Source organism: Theropithecus gelada, chromosome 4 (assembly GCF_003255815.1).
Source record: "Theropithecus gelada isolate Dixy chromosome 4, Tgel_1.0, whole genome shotgun sequence".
Lineage (NCBI taxonomy): Eukaryota > Metazoa > Chordata > Mammalia > Primates > Cercopithecidae > Theropithecus > Theropithecus gelada.
In genome coordinates this window covers 45,159,860-45,175,842 of record NC_037671.1, presented here as the reverse complement: position 1 = coordinate 45,175,842, position 15,983 = coordinate 45,159,860, and the positions used below count along the sequence as shown (strand labels likewise).

The 15,983-nt window shown below is 41.9% G+C and overlaps 1 protein-coding gene across 4 annotated transcripts in view; it reads right to left on the bottom strand.

Annotated features, from left to right (window-relative positions):
* BICRAL (BRD4 interacting chromatin remodeling complex associated protein like) overlaps window positions 1–15,983 on the bottom strand; it is a 129,719-nt gene that overhangs the window by 48,062 nt on the left and 65,674 nt on the right. For 2 of the 4 annotated variants that reach the window (XM_025384141.1, XM_025384142.1), the window contains exons 3-6: window positions 12,900–12,995; window positions 1,221–1,266; window positions 426–474; window positions 267–335 (exon numbers count right to left, since the gene is read on the bottom strand). In XM_025384141.1, coding sequence (XP_025239926.1) covers window positions 267–335; window positions 426–474; window positions 1,221–1,261 — 159 coding nt within the window. In that variant the 5' untranslated portion in view covers window positions 1,262–1,266; window positions 12,900–12,995. Of the gene's footprint in view, window positions 1–266; window positions 336–425; window positions 475–1,220; window positions 1,267–2,050; window positions 2,211–12,899; window positions 12,996–15,983 lie in introns of those variants that run through there. The other 2 variants (XM_025384140.1, XM_025384143.1) reach the window with 2 other exon arrangements.

Here is a 15,983-nt window from a genome sequence, read left to right as displayed (position 1 = left end):
CCTGTAGTCGCAGCTATTTGGGAGGCTGAGGTGGGATGATTGCTTCAGCCTGGGAGGTCGAGGCTGCGGTGAGCTGTGATCGCACCACTGCACTCCAGCCTGGGTGACAGAGTGAGGCCCCATCTCAAAATAAATAAATAAAATAAAATAAATTACAACAGACAAGGTAAGGATTCTCACGATACAAAGGCAGTTAAAGGCTCAATTCACAAGGCATCAATGAGACAGAAACCATTTAATCACTGCATTTAGTTTCCAATACTCACACTAGAGTTGGCGAAAATTGAATTTGAATTGGCTGCAGAATATCCTGCATTAGTCAAGTCATCATTGCTCTGCAAAGATACAAATTCAATAGGTGGTTACTACTTTAACTGTAAAGCAGAAACAAAATAGATATCTGTAGCGTGCTACGCATTACTTACAGATTTATTACTAGGTCCATGTAGAAAATAGTTCAATGCTTGTGGGTCTCTAGAAAAGAGAGGAAAAAAAGGAGATAAAACAACAAACAAATACACTACCTATATTTAGAACTAATTTTTACTAGAGTAGAAAGAAAATGATTACCTGAGTAAAATCCTCTCCCTATTTTAAAACAATTAGTAGTTTTTAAAATTTTTATCTTGTTTTTGTTTTGATATTGTGCCATTTCCTATTATTATTCACTTTTCCCTCCTGGGATTTATTAGGAAATAAATTTAACAAATAATTACTTGCTGGGCGCAGTGGCTCATTCCCGTAATCCCAGCACTTTGGAAGGCTGAGGCAGCAGGATCACTTGAGTCTAGGAGTTGCAGACCAGCCTATACAACATGGCAAAACCCTGTCTCTACAAAAAAAAAAAAAAAAATACAAAAAATACAAAAAATTAGCCAGGCATGGTGGTGCATGCCTGTAGTCCCAGATACTTGGCAGGCTGAGGTGGGAGGATCGTGTGGGCCTGGGAGGTAGAGGCTACAGTGAGCTGAGACTGTGCTGCTGCACTTCAGCCTGGGTGACAGAGTGAGACCCTGTCTCAAAAGGAAAAAAAAAAAAAAAAGAATTACTGAATTACAGCCCCTATGTTAATCAAGTCCTTTGTTTCTCTACTAAACCTATGATTATTATTTAATTTTTATTTAAAATACCTACCAGGTGTTAATACGCTATTAGGTTGTTTTAGTGTTCAGCAAATCTCACACATTTGATTTACCCGGGTTTCGGAATAAGCATCTTACCCAATAAGATCAAGGAGACACGAGTCATCATCATCATCCATGACAACTATAAAGAAAAGGGAGAGGAAAACAGGTTTCAGTAAAGCAGATTAAAGGCAGTAGTATCAATGCAATATAAACATATGCCTTACACTTTTCTGGATAAATAACTGTAATTCATGTGAGTTTTCCTTAGCTTATTATTAATGTAATTTTTGAGAGATAAAATATTCAATTTAAACTTTTTATTGGAAACAAACCCTTAACTTGTAAGTCGAAAAAGAATCTAGACAAATCAAAGATAGTTGGCAGCAACTTCCTTCACATGCAGATTCCCCCAAGGGGCTATAAACCATGAATAGTAACTTCCTCAAAATGTACAATAAACAAGGGGAGAAATAATATTTATGTTTTAGAAAAGATCTCATAGACATAGAGGTCTTTTAATTTTGTGACTCAATGTCCCTAAACATGGTGAACAATCTACATTTTTTGCCATATTCTGGCTATCTTTAGGAAGATAGGAAAATAGTTCTTCCTGCATTTAGAGAGAGAAGAGGGGCACCCTAGCCACAGGCAGTCTCTGCAGGCTCTGGCCCGCAGGTCCTGCGTTCTCCCTCTGCAGCACCACTACCCCTGTTCAACTCCAAACAATCTACATCCTAACACTAGAATCCTTAAAGTAGAGAATCTCAACCAAAAAAGTTCACCCCAGCTCCAGGCCCTGAGATCCCTCTCTCCCCAGCCAGCGACAGCGTCAGGCTTAGCCAGTGAAATGACTATGCTTCAGCTGAACAACAACAACTGCACAGATTCCAAAAGCAGCTCTCCCCACAGACTGGGAAACTTACACTAGCGATCCGACACCTGGCAACACCGCTTCACACCCATTTTGAGCCATGCGTGGAATAATTTACATCACGGAATGCCAGGGCCAAGAGTTCTGGAGCAGTTGGAAAGGGCAGTTGTGAACAGCAGTTGGACGGAGGAATGAAATCCTGAAGAGATGCCCAGAAGAGGGACACGCCCGAAGAAGGCAGAAAGGACAGTCTCTACTAAATGTTTTTCCTCTGTTAAAACTGCATCTCTTCTCCAATTCCCTCAGACTTCCCACTCTAACAGTCACAAGGCCAAACTAATATAAAATGTACTCCTGCTACACAGAAGGTAACTTGCTTTCCTCAGGAAGAGTCTGGAAGGGGTAAGTACCCCCACTGGGATCTGCCAGGGATCTTCCCCTTGGCGGGTGAATTCGTCCAGCTGCTGAATGCTCTGGGAGATTACAAACCCTGTAGAATCCAATGGAGAGGAGAAATGGTGGTTGAGAAAGGAGGAAGAAGAAGTGGGAAAAGATACCAAAAGGTGACTCCCAAGGCTGAAACTGACAAGGGCAGCTGGCTAAGTGAAACCTGCTTTTTAGAACTCAGACTTGGAGTTACTCACGGGCACACTGGCATGACTATACTACCGTAACGTGACTGTGGAAGGAGTGAAGATGGGACAGAAAGAAAAGCAGGAAAATGATCATCACATAGATACAGAGAAATCTGTGTGAAGGTCTTCCCTTAAATCCTGACGACATTTAGTGAGATAAAATTGTATTAACCATGGCTCATCAGCAAACCATAGGCTTGTCTCTCAGGCATCACAATCATATGGAATAAATTAGCCAATTATGACATACATTAAGCCTATAAAGGAGATATTACTTTTTTAACATGACCACTTAAATTGAATTCCCCTGTATCCTTTGTGAATTCATTTTTTTTAAGTGTCTGTCTCTGGAACAAACTAATTAATAAAAATGTAAGTGAAAAATAGTCTATACCAAAGAAAAACACTTCCCCGACTCTCCCAGCTTCCCTCCTTACTTGACACACTTGCCTAATTCCTCTACTCGATAAGGTGCCCTAAGGGTTAAACAGCCCTGAGGCAGGAAGTCACCACCAGTCACTCCACTGAGGTGTTAACTACCACCAGCACTTGCAAGCACAGAGAACATCTGCTACCCCTAAGTTCAGAATGACAAACTACTCCTTGAGTAGTGCAAACAGAACAATTTTATAATATTGAATGAGATTAAAAGCCATTGTGCAATCTTCTCTACCAAACAAAATAGGGGGTCAAACACTTGGCTTGAAAGAAGGCTCCCTGGGGATATCTACCCCCTATCAGCAGCATCAGGAACTGCCAGACAGGCCTTCTCCTCTGGTCCCAGTAGGTACAACTCTAGGAGCCTTTACAGTCGGGGCACCCTGAGAATTCTACTTTTTAAAGGGCCACACTCTTTTCTCACCTTAAAACGGTTTCAAATTAAAAGAGATGACCCCTTAGTCCTGTATTCTCTAGCTTCAAATAATGCCAAAATGTAGTCATAATATAGCCTAAACCAGGGGTTCCTTTCACCAGGTGACCTACGGTCCATCAAAATAAATTTACCAAAGCAAAATTGTAAAACTTGACTATGATTTTAAAATGAGAAGATAGGCCAGGCACGGTGGCACATGCCTGTAATCCCAGCATTTTGGGAGGCCGAGGTGAGTGGATCACTTGAGGTCAGGAGTTCGAGACCAGCCTGGCCAACATGGTGAAACCCATCTCTACTAAAAATACAAAAAATTAGCCAGGTGTGGTGGCACATGCCTGTAGTCTCAGCTACTCGGGAGGCTGAGGCAGCAAAATTGCCTGAACCTGGGAGGCGGAGGTTGCAGTGAGCCGAGATCATGCCACTGCACTCCAGCCTGGGTGACAGAGCGAGATTTTGTCTCAAAAAATAAAATTACAAAGAAAAATAAATAAAATGAGAAGATAATCTGAAGATCAGTCACTAAGACCCAGAAGTGAAGAATTTTGTTTTCTCTGGAAAGATTCTCCCTTTAATTCTGGACTCCTGTTGAGGCTCTTTTCTCATTCAAGTAACATCCCTAGATGGGTGGCTGACCCCAGCTAGATTTTATGAGGCTAAGGGGAAATCCCTGTATGAGTGGTTGGAAACTATTTCTGGGCCCAAGAGACGTGGGCAAGACGTCGTCCCCTCTGTAAATAGCAGCACTAGCACTCGGCAGTAGGATTTGTCGTGGAGAGAAGGGGGCTGTAGGCACCCCAAGAGTTCAGAAATCACTGCCCTGAGCACCTGACTACCTCTCTTAAAAAATTAAAGCTAATATTTAAAATTGTTCTGAATTGCACCAACAAACATCTTAAATAATAGCTTTTAATCAAGAGGACACAGTGTAAAAATGACATTTCAAAGCGGTGGGGAAAAGTTGTTAACCATATGGGGAAAATAAGGTAGATTCACACCTCTTATCTTACACAAAATAAATTCTAGATGGATCTAGGCGTTACATGGTGGAGGGAGGAAGAAACTTAAAGTACTAGAATAACAAATGGGAGAATTTTTTTTTAAACAATGTTGGAGTGAGGAAAGTCAAAGGATGTCATAAGACACACAAGTCATAAAAGACTGACAAAGTCAACATAAAATACAAAGCTTCTGCATGATAAAAGAAAAACACATCATAAGCAAAAGTCAAAGACTAAAACAAAAATAACTGGGAAAAATACCTCCAATTCATACCACAGAGTTCTTTTCTCCCTAATACATAAAGAGCTCCTATAAATAAGGAAAATTTTTTATCAGGGCTTTTCTCCCTAATGCATAAAGAGCTCCTATAGATAAGGAAAATTGTTTATCAGGGCTTTTCTCCCTAATACATAAAAAGCTATTCTAAATAAGGAAATTTTTTTTTATCAGGATCCTTCCAGAATATCAAAGATTTAATCAGTTTATGAGCAATCAATTCACAACAAAGGAAATACAAGTAGCTCCTAAGCATATAAAATAATCAACCTTACTTACAATATGAGAAATATAAATTAATATTGTAGTGAGATACTACATGTCCTGTCAGATTGGCAATGATAAAAAAGTTGGATGAAGAATTATGCTAGCAGGGAGTGGGGAAATAGGAACGTCTATACATTGACAGGATACGGACTCATATAACCTCTAGTGAGGGCAATTCAGCAATGTCTTCCAAAATCTTAAGTGAATAAATCAGCTTACCAAGCAAATCCATTTCCAGGTATTTGTACTGCAGATACTCTTTTTTTTTCACTCACTTTTTTTTTTTTTTAAAGAGATGGGGTCTCTCTATGTTGGCCAGGCTGGACTTGAACTTCTGGGCTCAAGAGATCCTTAACCCCCTAAGTAGCTGGGCCTACAGGTATGTGCCACCATAACCAGCTGTCACTTGGATATTCTTTCACATGTGCCAAATGACATGCGTATAAGAATATCCAGGGCAGTATTATTATTATTTTAGTATTATTGGTTTTAACAAAGGACTGCAAAACCTTAGATGTCATGGGTATGGGGTTTCCTTCTGGGGCAATAAACACGTTCTTGAACCTGCTTGGCAATGTAGTGAGACCCCATCTCTACAAAACATTTAAAAATTAGTTGAGTGTGGTGGTGCACACCTGTAGTTCCAGCTACTCGGGAGGCTGAGATGGGAGGATTGTTTGCTTTAGCCTAGGAGGTCAAGGCTGCAGTGAGCTATGATTACACCACTGCACTCCAGCCAAGTGACAGAGCCAGACTCTGTCTCTTAAAAAAAAAAAAGTTATTGAATTAAACTACTGAGTTATATTCTCTAAAAAGGTGAATTTTATGGTATGTAAACTATACCTTAATTTTAAAAACTCTCTTAAAAACCCTAAATGTCCATGATTAAATGTCCTGATTAATTATGGTTTACCTACATAGTGGAATACTCTGCAGTCATTAAAACTAATGAGGCAGTTTTAATCATACTGACTTGGAAGGATATATGGTCAATGAAAAAAGAAAGGTGCAGAATAGTATGTACATTATGTTCCCAGATGTGTGTGTAAATGTATAGACCCTAAAATGAAGCACAAGTAACCAGTAACACTAGTTACTTCTGGGAAGAAAACAGGGTGACTGGGGAACAGAGGAAGATACACTCTTTATTTATATGTCCTTTTGTACCTTTTGAAATTTGTGCCACATGCATGTAAGATCTAATCAAAAAATAAATACAATTAATAAAACAAGGAGAAGAAGGAGACAAAATGGTCCTTGAAGTACAAGAACCTCAAGTCAGTTTAGCCAGGTGTGGTGGCGCTTGCCTTTAGTCCCAGCTACTTGGTAGGCTGAGGTCAGAGGATGACTTGAGCCCAGGACATGAAGGTTGCAGTTGAGTCGTGATCTTGCCACTGCATTCCAGCCCGGGCAAAAGTACCAAACCTATCTCAAAAATAAAATAAAATTTAAAAAGAACCTCACGTGAGGCTCGCTTTCCTTAAGTATACCAAATATACCAAATACTCAGAACTTTTTTTGTTTTAAAGAGACAGGGTTTCATTATGTTGCCCAGCCTGGTCTTGAATTCTTGGGCCCAAGCAATCCTCCCCTTTCAGTCTTCTGAGAAGCTAGGATTACAGGTACATGCTACAGTGCCCAGCTAAATACTTAGAACTTTATTTTTATTTTTATTTTTTTTTTAATTTTGTAGAGACGAGGTCTCACTGTGTTGCCCATGCTGGTCTTGAACTGCTGCACTTAAGCCATCCTTCACCTAGGTCTCCCAAAGTGCTGGGATTACAATTACCATGCCCAGCCCATAGAGTATTTTAAAACAGCCTACTGACCTGGAGAGTAAGCTACAACAGCTGTCTTAAAAGAAATGCTGTATCCTTTCTTTTTTTTTTTTTGAGAGGGCGTTTCTCTCTTGTTGCCCAGGCTAGAGTGCAATGGCGCGATCTCAGCTCACCGCAACCTCTGCCTCCCAGGTTCAAGTGATTGTCCTGCCTCAGCCTCCCGAGATGGGATTACAGGCCTGTGCCACCATGCCTGGCTAATTTCGTATTTTTAGTAGAGACAGGCTTTCTCCATGTTGGTCAGGCTGGTCTCGAACTCCCGACCTCAGTTGATACGCCCACCTTGGGCTCCCAAAGTGCTGGGATTACAGGCATAAGCCACCACGCCTGGCCAAGAAATACTATATCTTAAAAACAGTCTGAATTTAATTAAGCTCACAGCAAAACTTCAAAGACATCCAAGGCAGAGATATAACAGACTATCATTTTTTTTTCACACAGAGGGAGAAAATCTAAGCTCTCATTAAGAAACATATTGGTTGCAAGAACAGGTATTTCAGGAAAGCTAGTGCGGCAAATCAGTTTTGCCTATTTAAGATATTCTGGGCTGGGCATGGTGGCTCACGCCTGTAATCCCAACACTTTGGGAGGCCAAGGCGGGCGGATCACCTGAGGTGAGGAGTTCGAGACCAGCCTGGCCAACATGGTGAAACCCCATCGCTACTAAAAATACAAAAAATTAGCTGGACGTGGTGGTGGATGCCTGTAATCCCAGCTACTCGGGAGGCTGAGGCAGAAGAACTGCTAGAACCCAGGAGACGGGGGTTGCAGTGAGCCAAGATCACTCCACTGCACTCTAGCCTGGGTGACAGAGCGAGACTCCATCTGAAAAAAAAAAGATATTCTGGCCAGCAATGGAAAAAAACCAAAACTGACCCTTAAGAGCCATGAAACAGCCTGGCCGACATGGTGAAACCCTGTCTCTACTGAAAATACAAAAAAATGAGCTGGGCGTGGTGGCATGTGCCTGTAATCCCAGCTACTATAGGGGCTGAGGCATGAGAATCTCTTGAACCCAGGAGGCAGAGGTTGCAGTGAGCCGAAATCGCACCACTGCACTCCAGCCTGGGTGATAGAGTGAGACCCTGTCTCAAAAAAAAAAAAAGAAAACAGGATTTCAAAGACTGCACAAACTGAAATTTGGTATGTGGCCACTATTACAAATATTTTTGTTTCCTCCCTTATCTGTTTCTCTGTTCTTTTTCTTCATTCAAAAATACAGCCTAGTGGCTGAGGCAGGTGGATCACGTGCGATCAGGAGTTCAAGACCAGCCTGGCCAACAGGGTGAAACCCCGCTCTACCAAAAATACAAAAATTAGCTGGGCATGGTGGCAGTCGCCTGTAATCCCAGTTACTCGGGAGGCTGAGACAGGAAGGAGAATTGCTTGAACCTGGGAGGCAGAGGCTGCAGTGAGCCAAGATCGCACCACTGCACTCCAACCTGGGCAACAGACTGAGACTTCATCTTAAAAAAAAAAAAAAAAAATAGGCCGGGCGCAGTGGCTGAAGCCTGTAATCCCGGCACTTTGGGAGGCCTAGATGGGCGGATCACGAGGTCAGGAGATCGAGACCATCCTGGCGAACACGGTGAAACCCCATCTCTATTAAAAATTACAAAAAACTAGCCGGGTGAGGTGGCGGGCGCCTGTAGTCCCAGCTACTCGGGAGGCTGAGGCAGGAGAATGGCGTAAACCCGGAAGGCGGAGCTTGCAGTAAGCTGAGATCCAGCCACTGCACTCCAGCCTGGGTGACAGAGTGAGACTCCGTCTCAAAAAATATATATATATATATATATGTGTGTGTGTGTGTGTATATATAATTTATATATATGTGTGTATATATAATTTATATATACACGTATTCATATGTGTATGTGTATATATATGTATATAGCCTAGTGAAGATGGCTTGAACTCAGGAGGTTGAGACTACAGTGAGCCTAGATTGCACCACTGCACTCCAGCCTGGGTGACAAAGTGAGACCCTGTCTCAAAAAAAAAACCAAAACCAAAAAAACCACCAAGAGCCAATACAAGATACCTTACCAAAAACTGCTGACATTTGCTTTACTTGTAGTAAGTTGCTATAACATGAGTCATAACGTACCAATAATTTACAAACAAATTTACCTCTAAAAGGTGCTGAGGTTAGCAAATTATTGACTTTAAGCAGACATGAACTAAAGGAATAGTTGCAGTCTTCAAAATCACATTTTTACCTCCTGACCTATTGAAGGTAAAATGAACTGCAGTCACTTTATTTTTACTGACATATTTACTACTTCCAGTGTTCTTCCTTCTCTTAAGTAAATCCAGATTTCCATCTGGTATCATTTTCCTTCTCCTTTAGTATTTTTTGTAGTGCAGGTCTTTGCTGATGAATTCTTTCAGTTTTGATATATCTTTAAAGAGTGTGAGATGGGCATGGTGGCTCACGCCTGTTATCCCAGCACTTTGGGAGGCCGAAGTGGGCGGATTGCTTGAGTCCCAGAGTTTGAGACCCTCCTGGGCAATACGGAAAAACCCCGTCTCTATAAAAAGTAAAAAAATTAGCTGGGCATGGTGATGCACACCTGTCATCCCAGCTACTCAGGAGGCTGAGGTGGGAGGACCACCTGAGCCTCGGCAGGTTGAGGCTGCAGTGAGCCATGTTTGTGTGACTGCATTCCAGCCTGGGAGACAGCAGAGATTCTATCCCCCACCCCGCAAAAAAGTGTTTATCTTTCCTTCATTTTTGAAATATACTTTCACTGGGCATATTAAGATTGACAGGGTTTTCTTTTCCTTTCAGTTATTTAAAGATATTGATATACTGGCCAGGCACGGTGGCTCACGCCTGTAATCCCAGCACTTTGGGAGGCCAAGAGGAGGGGATCACAAGGTCAGGAGATTGAGACCATCCTGGCTAGCACGGTGAAACCCCGTCTCTACTAAAAATACAAAAAAAAAAAAAAAAAAAAGATACTGATGTACTGTTTCTCATTTGCATTATTTCCAAAGAAAAGTCTGCCATCATTTTTACCTTTCTTTTTTTCATAATGTGTCATTTTTTCCTCTGGACACTTTAAATATTTTTCTCTTTACCACTAGTTTTAAGCAATCTGATTATGAAAAGCCTTGGTGTAGTTCTCTTCATGCCTCCTGTGGTTAGGGTTCATTAAGCTTCTAGAATCTGCAGGTTTATAGTTTCCCTCCAATTTAGAAAATTTTAGAAATTTAGAAAAATTTCAGCCATTAATTTTTTCAAATATTTTATGCCCCTCCCTCTCCTTTGGGGACTACAATTACAGTTATATTATTAGACTATTTGAAGTGTCCCACAGCTCAATGATGCTGTATTTTCTTTCAGTCTTTTATTTTTTTAATTTAATTAATTTGAGACAGGTTTTTGCTCTGCTGCCCAAGCTGGGACCACAGGCACCTGCCATCATGCCCAGCTAATTTCTGTAGTTTTTGTAGAGACAGGGTTTTACCGTGTTGTCTAGGAGGCTGGTCCTGAACTCCTGGGCTCATGCGATCCTCCTGCCTTGGCCTCCTAAAGTGTTGGGATTACAGGTGTGAGCCACCATGCCCGAACTTTTTTAGTATTTTAATCTCTCTGGCTTTCATTTAGGATAGCTTCTATTCATATGACTTCAAACTCATAAATATTTTCTTCTGCAGTCTCTAATCTTCTGTTAATCCCATCCAGTAAACTTTTATTTAAAACATTGTAGTTTTGCCGGGCGCGGTGGCTCACGCCTGTAATCCCAGCACTTTGGGAGGCCGAGGCGGGTGGATTACAAGGTCAGGAGATCAAGACCACGGTGAAACCCCGTCTCTACTAAAAATACAAAAGATTAGCCGGGCGCGGTGGCGGGCGCCTGTAGTCCCAGCTACTCAGGAGGCTGAGGCAGGAGAATGCGTGAACCCGGGAGGCGGAGCTTGCAGTGAGCCGAGATCGCGCCACTGCACTCCAGCCTGGGTGACAGAGCGAGACTCCGTCTCAAAAAAAAAAAAAAAAAAAAAATTGTAGTTTTCATCTCCAGAAGTTCAATTTGGGTCTTTTTTAATATACTCCATGTCATTATTACTAAAAAAATTTTTTTTGCTTTGTTGTCTTGGCCCGAGATGAGATTCCATGCCATTATTTGTTTAATCTTTTCACTATTTTCTTGAACTTATGTAAGATAGTAACAACTTAAATAAATTTTTTTTTGAAGAGGCAGGGTCTCACTGTGTTGCCCAGGGTGGTCTTGAACCCTTAGTCTCAAGTGATCTTCCTGCCTCAGCCTCCCAGTGATGGGATTACAAGCATGAGCTCCACAGTGGGCTAATTTTTGTATTTTTTGTAGATACCGGGTTTCGCCATGTTGCCCAGGCTGGTCTCATACTCCTGGCCTCAAGCAATCCACCTGTCTCCACCACACAAAGTGTTAGGATTACAGGTATAAGCCACCTTATCTGGCCAAGATTTTCTTTACAAAATGTCTGATCCTTTTAAGGTTTGCTTTTAAGCTTTGTCAATCTTTAGTCTAGAAGTCATTTTGCCCTATATTGAGGCAATAAATACCTCATTTGATATTCTATGAATTACAAGGACTTTTGCACTCTTGCAGATGGGAACACAAACTATTCTCTGCCCTATTCCGTGAGCTCCAAATAGGGTTCCTTCCCAGAACGTAGGTAGTTTCCTCAAATACATCAGTTATCAGCTGAAAACTTGAGAAAGACTCTGCAGATCTCCAGATAGTGAAGCGTAGTGCTGCCTCTCTCTGGTACCCTGCCCTGTGAAGGTAGGCTTTTTTTTTTTTTTTTTTTTTTGAGATGCAGTCTTGCTCTGTTGGGAGGCTGGAATGCAGTGGTGTAATCTCGGCTCGCTGCAACCTCCGCCTCCCAGGTTCAAGTGATTCTCCTGCCTCAGCCTCGGGAGTAGCTGGGATTACAGGCACATGCCACCACGCCCAGCTAATTTTTGTATTTTTAGTAGGGACGGGGTTTCACCACGTTGGCCAGGATGGTCTCGATCTCTTGACCCCGTGATCCACTGGCCTTGGCCTCCCAAAGTGCTGGGATTACAGGCGTAAGCCACCGTGTCTGGCCGAATTTAGGCCATTTTAACCTCTCAGAGACATCAACTCAACTCAGGAAGATTATCAGCCTTCCTGTGGGTTCCTCCTTCCCTGAACTATGGTAATGAAACACTCTTGACAGTAAGCTGGGTCAGTTACAGGGCTCATCTCATTTGTTTTGTCCTCTCAGGAGTCACTGTCCTGTGCTGCCTGATATCTAATATCTAAAAGACCATTATTTCATTATATTGTGTCTGACTTTTACCATTTTTACACAGGAAGTTAAATCCAGTCTCGGTTACTCAATTTTGGCCCCATAGTCATTTGTAAGGTCTTGAACCAAATCTCTTGAAGGGGTTATATGAGTTCATCAGCAGAGATTATAGGATCAGAGTATTCACAAAGAGGGAGGATAGGAGAAACGAAGAAGGAAGGAGGACAGATAATTAAATTGTTTACACAGTTTTCTCCTGTGCCTCCTTTAGTTTTCTACCCTTGAAGAACAGCTTAGGGAATGAGAAAGGCTCCTTCTTTAATTCCTACCTTTAATAAAACTATTCAATGGGTGTAAAGAATATTCATTTAACAAACATTAGCGCCAGGTACTATGCTAGAGAGTGGGAATACAAAATAGTATGACATAAATGTAATAAATGTAAAAATCCTTCACATTTTGTAGAACAGAAGAAGCAAGGCTGAAAAGTGAACTACTGTGTTTGAGCAAACAGTTTTCCAATGGGTGTCACCATCAAAAAGTTATGCCATGAATAGCCAGTTATGCAGGGCAAATAACTATTCATGTTGATAAGGATATAAAGTATTCTCATCTTATTCTTTTTACTATATTGTAATTGTACTGTGCTGTTACATTTTGTAATTGCAAGACTTCACCTTCTGGCGTGGTTCCCGTTTTGAAGGAACTCACTTTCTTTTGGAAGACAGACATGCAACAATTCATTACCATTGCAATGTGAGAAGTGCTACAATTTTTGGCAGGAGTTCCCAAGCTTCTTCAGGTGAAATCGCTGGGCTTTTTGTGAAATAATATGACGTTTTGCTAGAAGAAAACATGACAATATTTTCACAATTATATCCATTTGGGGAGAAAAGAAGCTGTCAAACTCAGCATGATTGGCTTTAAGTTTTTTAGTTATTATTCAACCAAGGATTTCTTCATTTATTTTGTCACTAGCTAGGGCCTTCTAAAAGCAAGGAGGAGTGGGTGGAAAAGAGTAAGGCAAATTGTTACAAGAAAAACTTAGAAATTTAAAAATTCTGCCGGGTGCGGTAGCTCACACCTGTAATCCCACCACTTTGGGATGCTGAGGTGGGTGGATCACCTAAGGTCAGGAGTTCGAGACAAGTCTGGCCAACATGGTGAAACCCCATCTGTACTAAAAATACAGAACTCAGCCAGGTGTGGTGGCATGTGCCTGTAATCTCCGCTACTTGGGAGGGTGAGGCAGGAGAACTGCTTGAACCTGGGAGGCAGAGGTTGCAGTGAGGTAAGATCATGCCACTGCACTCCAGCCTGGGCAACAGAGCAAGATTCTGTCTCAAAAAATAAATAAATAAATAAAAAATAAAAAATTCCCGGATGGGCGCAGTGGCTCACGCCTACAACCGAGCACTTTGGGAGGCCGAGGCGGGTGGATCACAAGGTCAGGAGATCGAGACCATCCTGGCTAACACGGTGAAACCCCGTCTCTACTAAAAATACCAAAAATTAGCCGGGTGCGGTGGCCGGCGCCTGTAGTCCCAGCTACTTGGGAGGCTGAGGCAGGAGGACGGCATGAACCCAAGAGGTGGAGCTTGCAGTGAGTGGAGATCTCACCACTGTGCTCCAGTCTGGGCGAAAGAGTGAGATTCTGTCTCAAAAAAAAAAAAAAAAAAATCCCAAAGTTGGAAAAGGCGATATTTAACATAAGTGATAAACCTGGTTCATTTCATGAAATGAAGAATTTGAAGGTCTTTAAACTGCTTTAATTCCTACTTGAGGTAGGAATGAGGTGGGGCAGAAATAAGCCTAATAGCAGACATAAAAAAGAATGAGTTCGTATCTTTTGCAGGGACATGAATGAAGCTGGAAACCATCATTCTCAGCAAACTAACACAGGAACAGAAAACCAAATACTGCATGTTCTCACTTATAAGTGGGAGTTGAACAATGAGAACATAAGGGCACAAGGAGAGAAATAACACACATCGGGGCCGGGGGGGGGGGGGGGGGGGGGGCTAGGGGAGGCCAGAACTTAAAGTATTAAAAAAAAAAAAGAAAGAAAGAAATAAGCCTAACATATTAAGCAATCCAGTTGGCAAAAATAATGTGCTATAACATGGGGGAAAGAGTGACCAACCATGAAGGGGGCTGGGGAGAATTTCTGGCAAGGCTTTACAGAGGCTGGGGACACAGGGCAAGGACACTGAATTTGGAAGTCACAGGGCTTGTTTTGGATACTGACATTGACTAATCATGTGACGACGAAGAAGCTCCAACCTCTGGGTCCCATTTCCCATTTGTTAATGAACTTAATAGACCACATCAGTGAGTTTTTAAAACTTGGGACCCAATATTCTTTAAGGTATCCAGGAGCTGTCTTAGAGGCTTAAAATAGCTGGTGGTGGAGGCACTCTTGACACTCCCACCTCTCCCCACACACACCCTTCAGCTGAGTAGCTCAACTCTTACTCAACTCCAAGAAAAAAGTTTGAAAATCATTTAACTTAACCAGCTCCCAAACTCCCAGAACTCTATGACTTGTCATCTATTAAAAAGGAATGACCATCAGCAATGGTGAATCTGGCAATGTAAACAGGAATCCGTGAAAATCAAGACATCCATGATTATTTTAGCAAGCAAGACAACAGCTATACATATAGGGCCCATATTTCATTAAGGTAAATTCTAACAGCTGGGCACAGTGGCTCACGCCTGTAATCCCAGCATTTTGGGAGGCTGAGGTAGGCGGATCACCTGAGGTCAGGAGTTCGAGACCAGCCTGACCAACATGGAGAAACCCCGTCTCTACTAAAAATACAAAGTTAGTCGGGCACGGTGGTGCATGCCTGTAATCCCAGCTACTCAGGAGGCTGAGGCAGGAGAATCGCTTGAACCTAGGAGGTGGAGGTTGCAGTGAGCCAAGATCGCACCATTGCACTCCAGCCTGGGCAACAAGAGCGAAACTCCATCTAAAAAAAAAAAAAAAGATATTATAGTACTACCCTCAAAAACAGGAATCTCATCTTATCTGTCTTCACATCCCCAGCAAATAGCACATAAGTGGGTATAATAAATATGGAATAAATACCCAGGATTTAAATATAAGGCAGCTGTATTTATTCACTTTTCCTTGAAAACTTCAGTTTTCCAAGCTCCCAAAGACCTTGCCTAATTAAAAGCTCATATAATTCCATAATTCTAGGTTAATCCTCACACATTTACAATTTCACAGAGTCCATCAGCATTGAAATTCTATAATTCCTGATGAATTATAAATATATCATTCTGTTAAATTTTTTTCAGTTATACAGGTGCGCACTACCACACTTGGGTAATTTTTTTTTTTTTTTTTTTTTTGAGACGGAGTCTTGCTCTTTTGCCAGACTGGAGTGCAGTGGTGTGATCTCGGCTCACTGCAACCTCCGCCTCGCAGGTTCAAGTGATTCTCCTGCCTCAGCCTACCAAGTAGCTGGGACTACAAGCATGCGCCACCAGGCCCAGCAAATTTTTGTACTTTTAGAGATGGGATTTCACCATGTTGGCCAGGATGGTCTCGATCACTTGACCTCAGGGATCACATTTTTTTAAAAAAAGAATCAGTATCTTTTAGAAATCCATACTGAAATAGGCATGAATGAAAAAAAAAATGACATCTGAGATTTGCTTCAAAACAATATGAAGGCCAGGTGTGGTGGCTCACACCTGTAATCCCAGCACTTTGGGAGGCCGAGATGGGCAGATCACGAGGTCAGGAGATCAAGACCATCCTGGCTAACATGGTGAAACCCCATCTCTACTAAAAATACAAAAAATTATCTGGGCGTG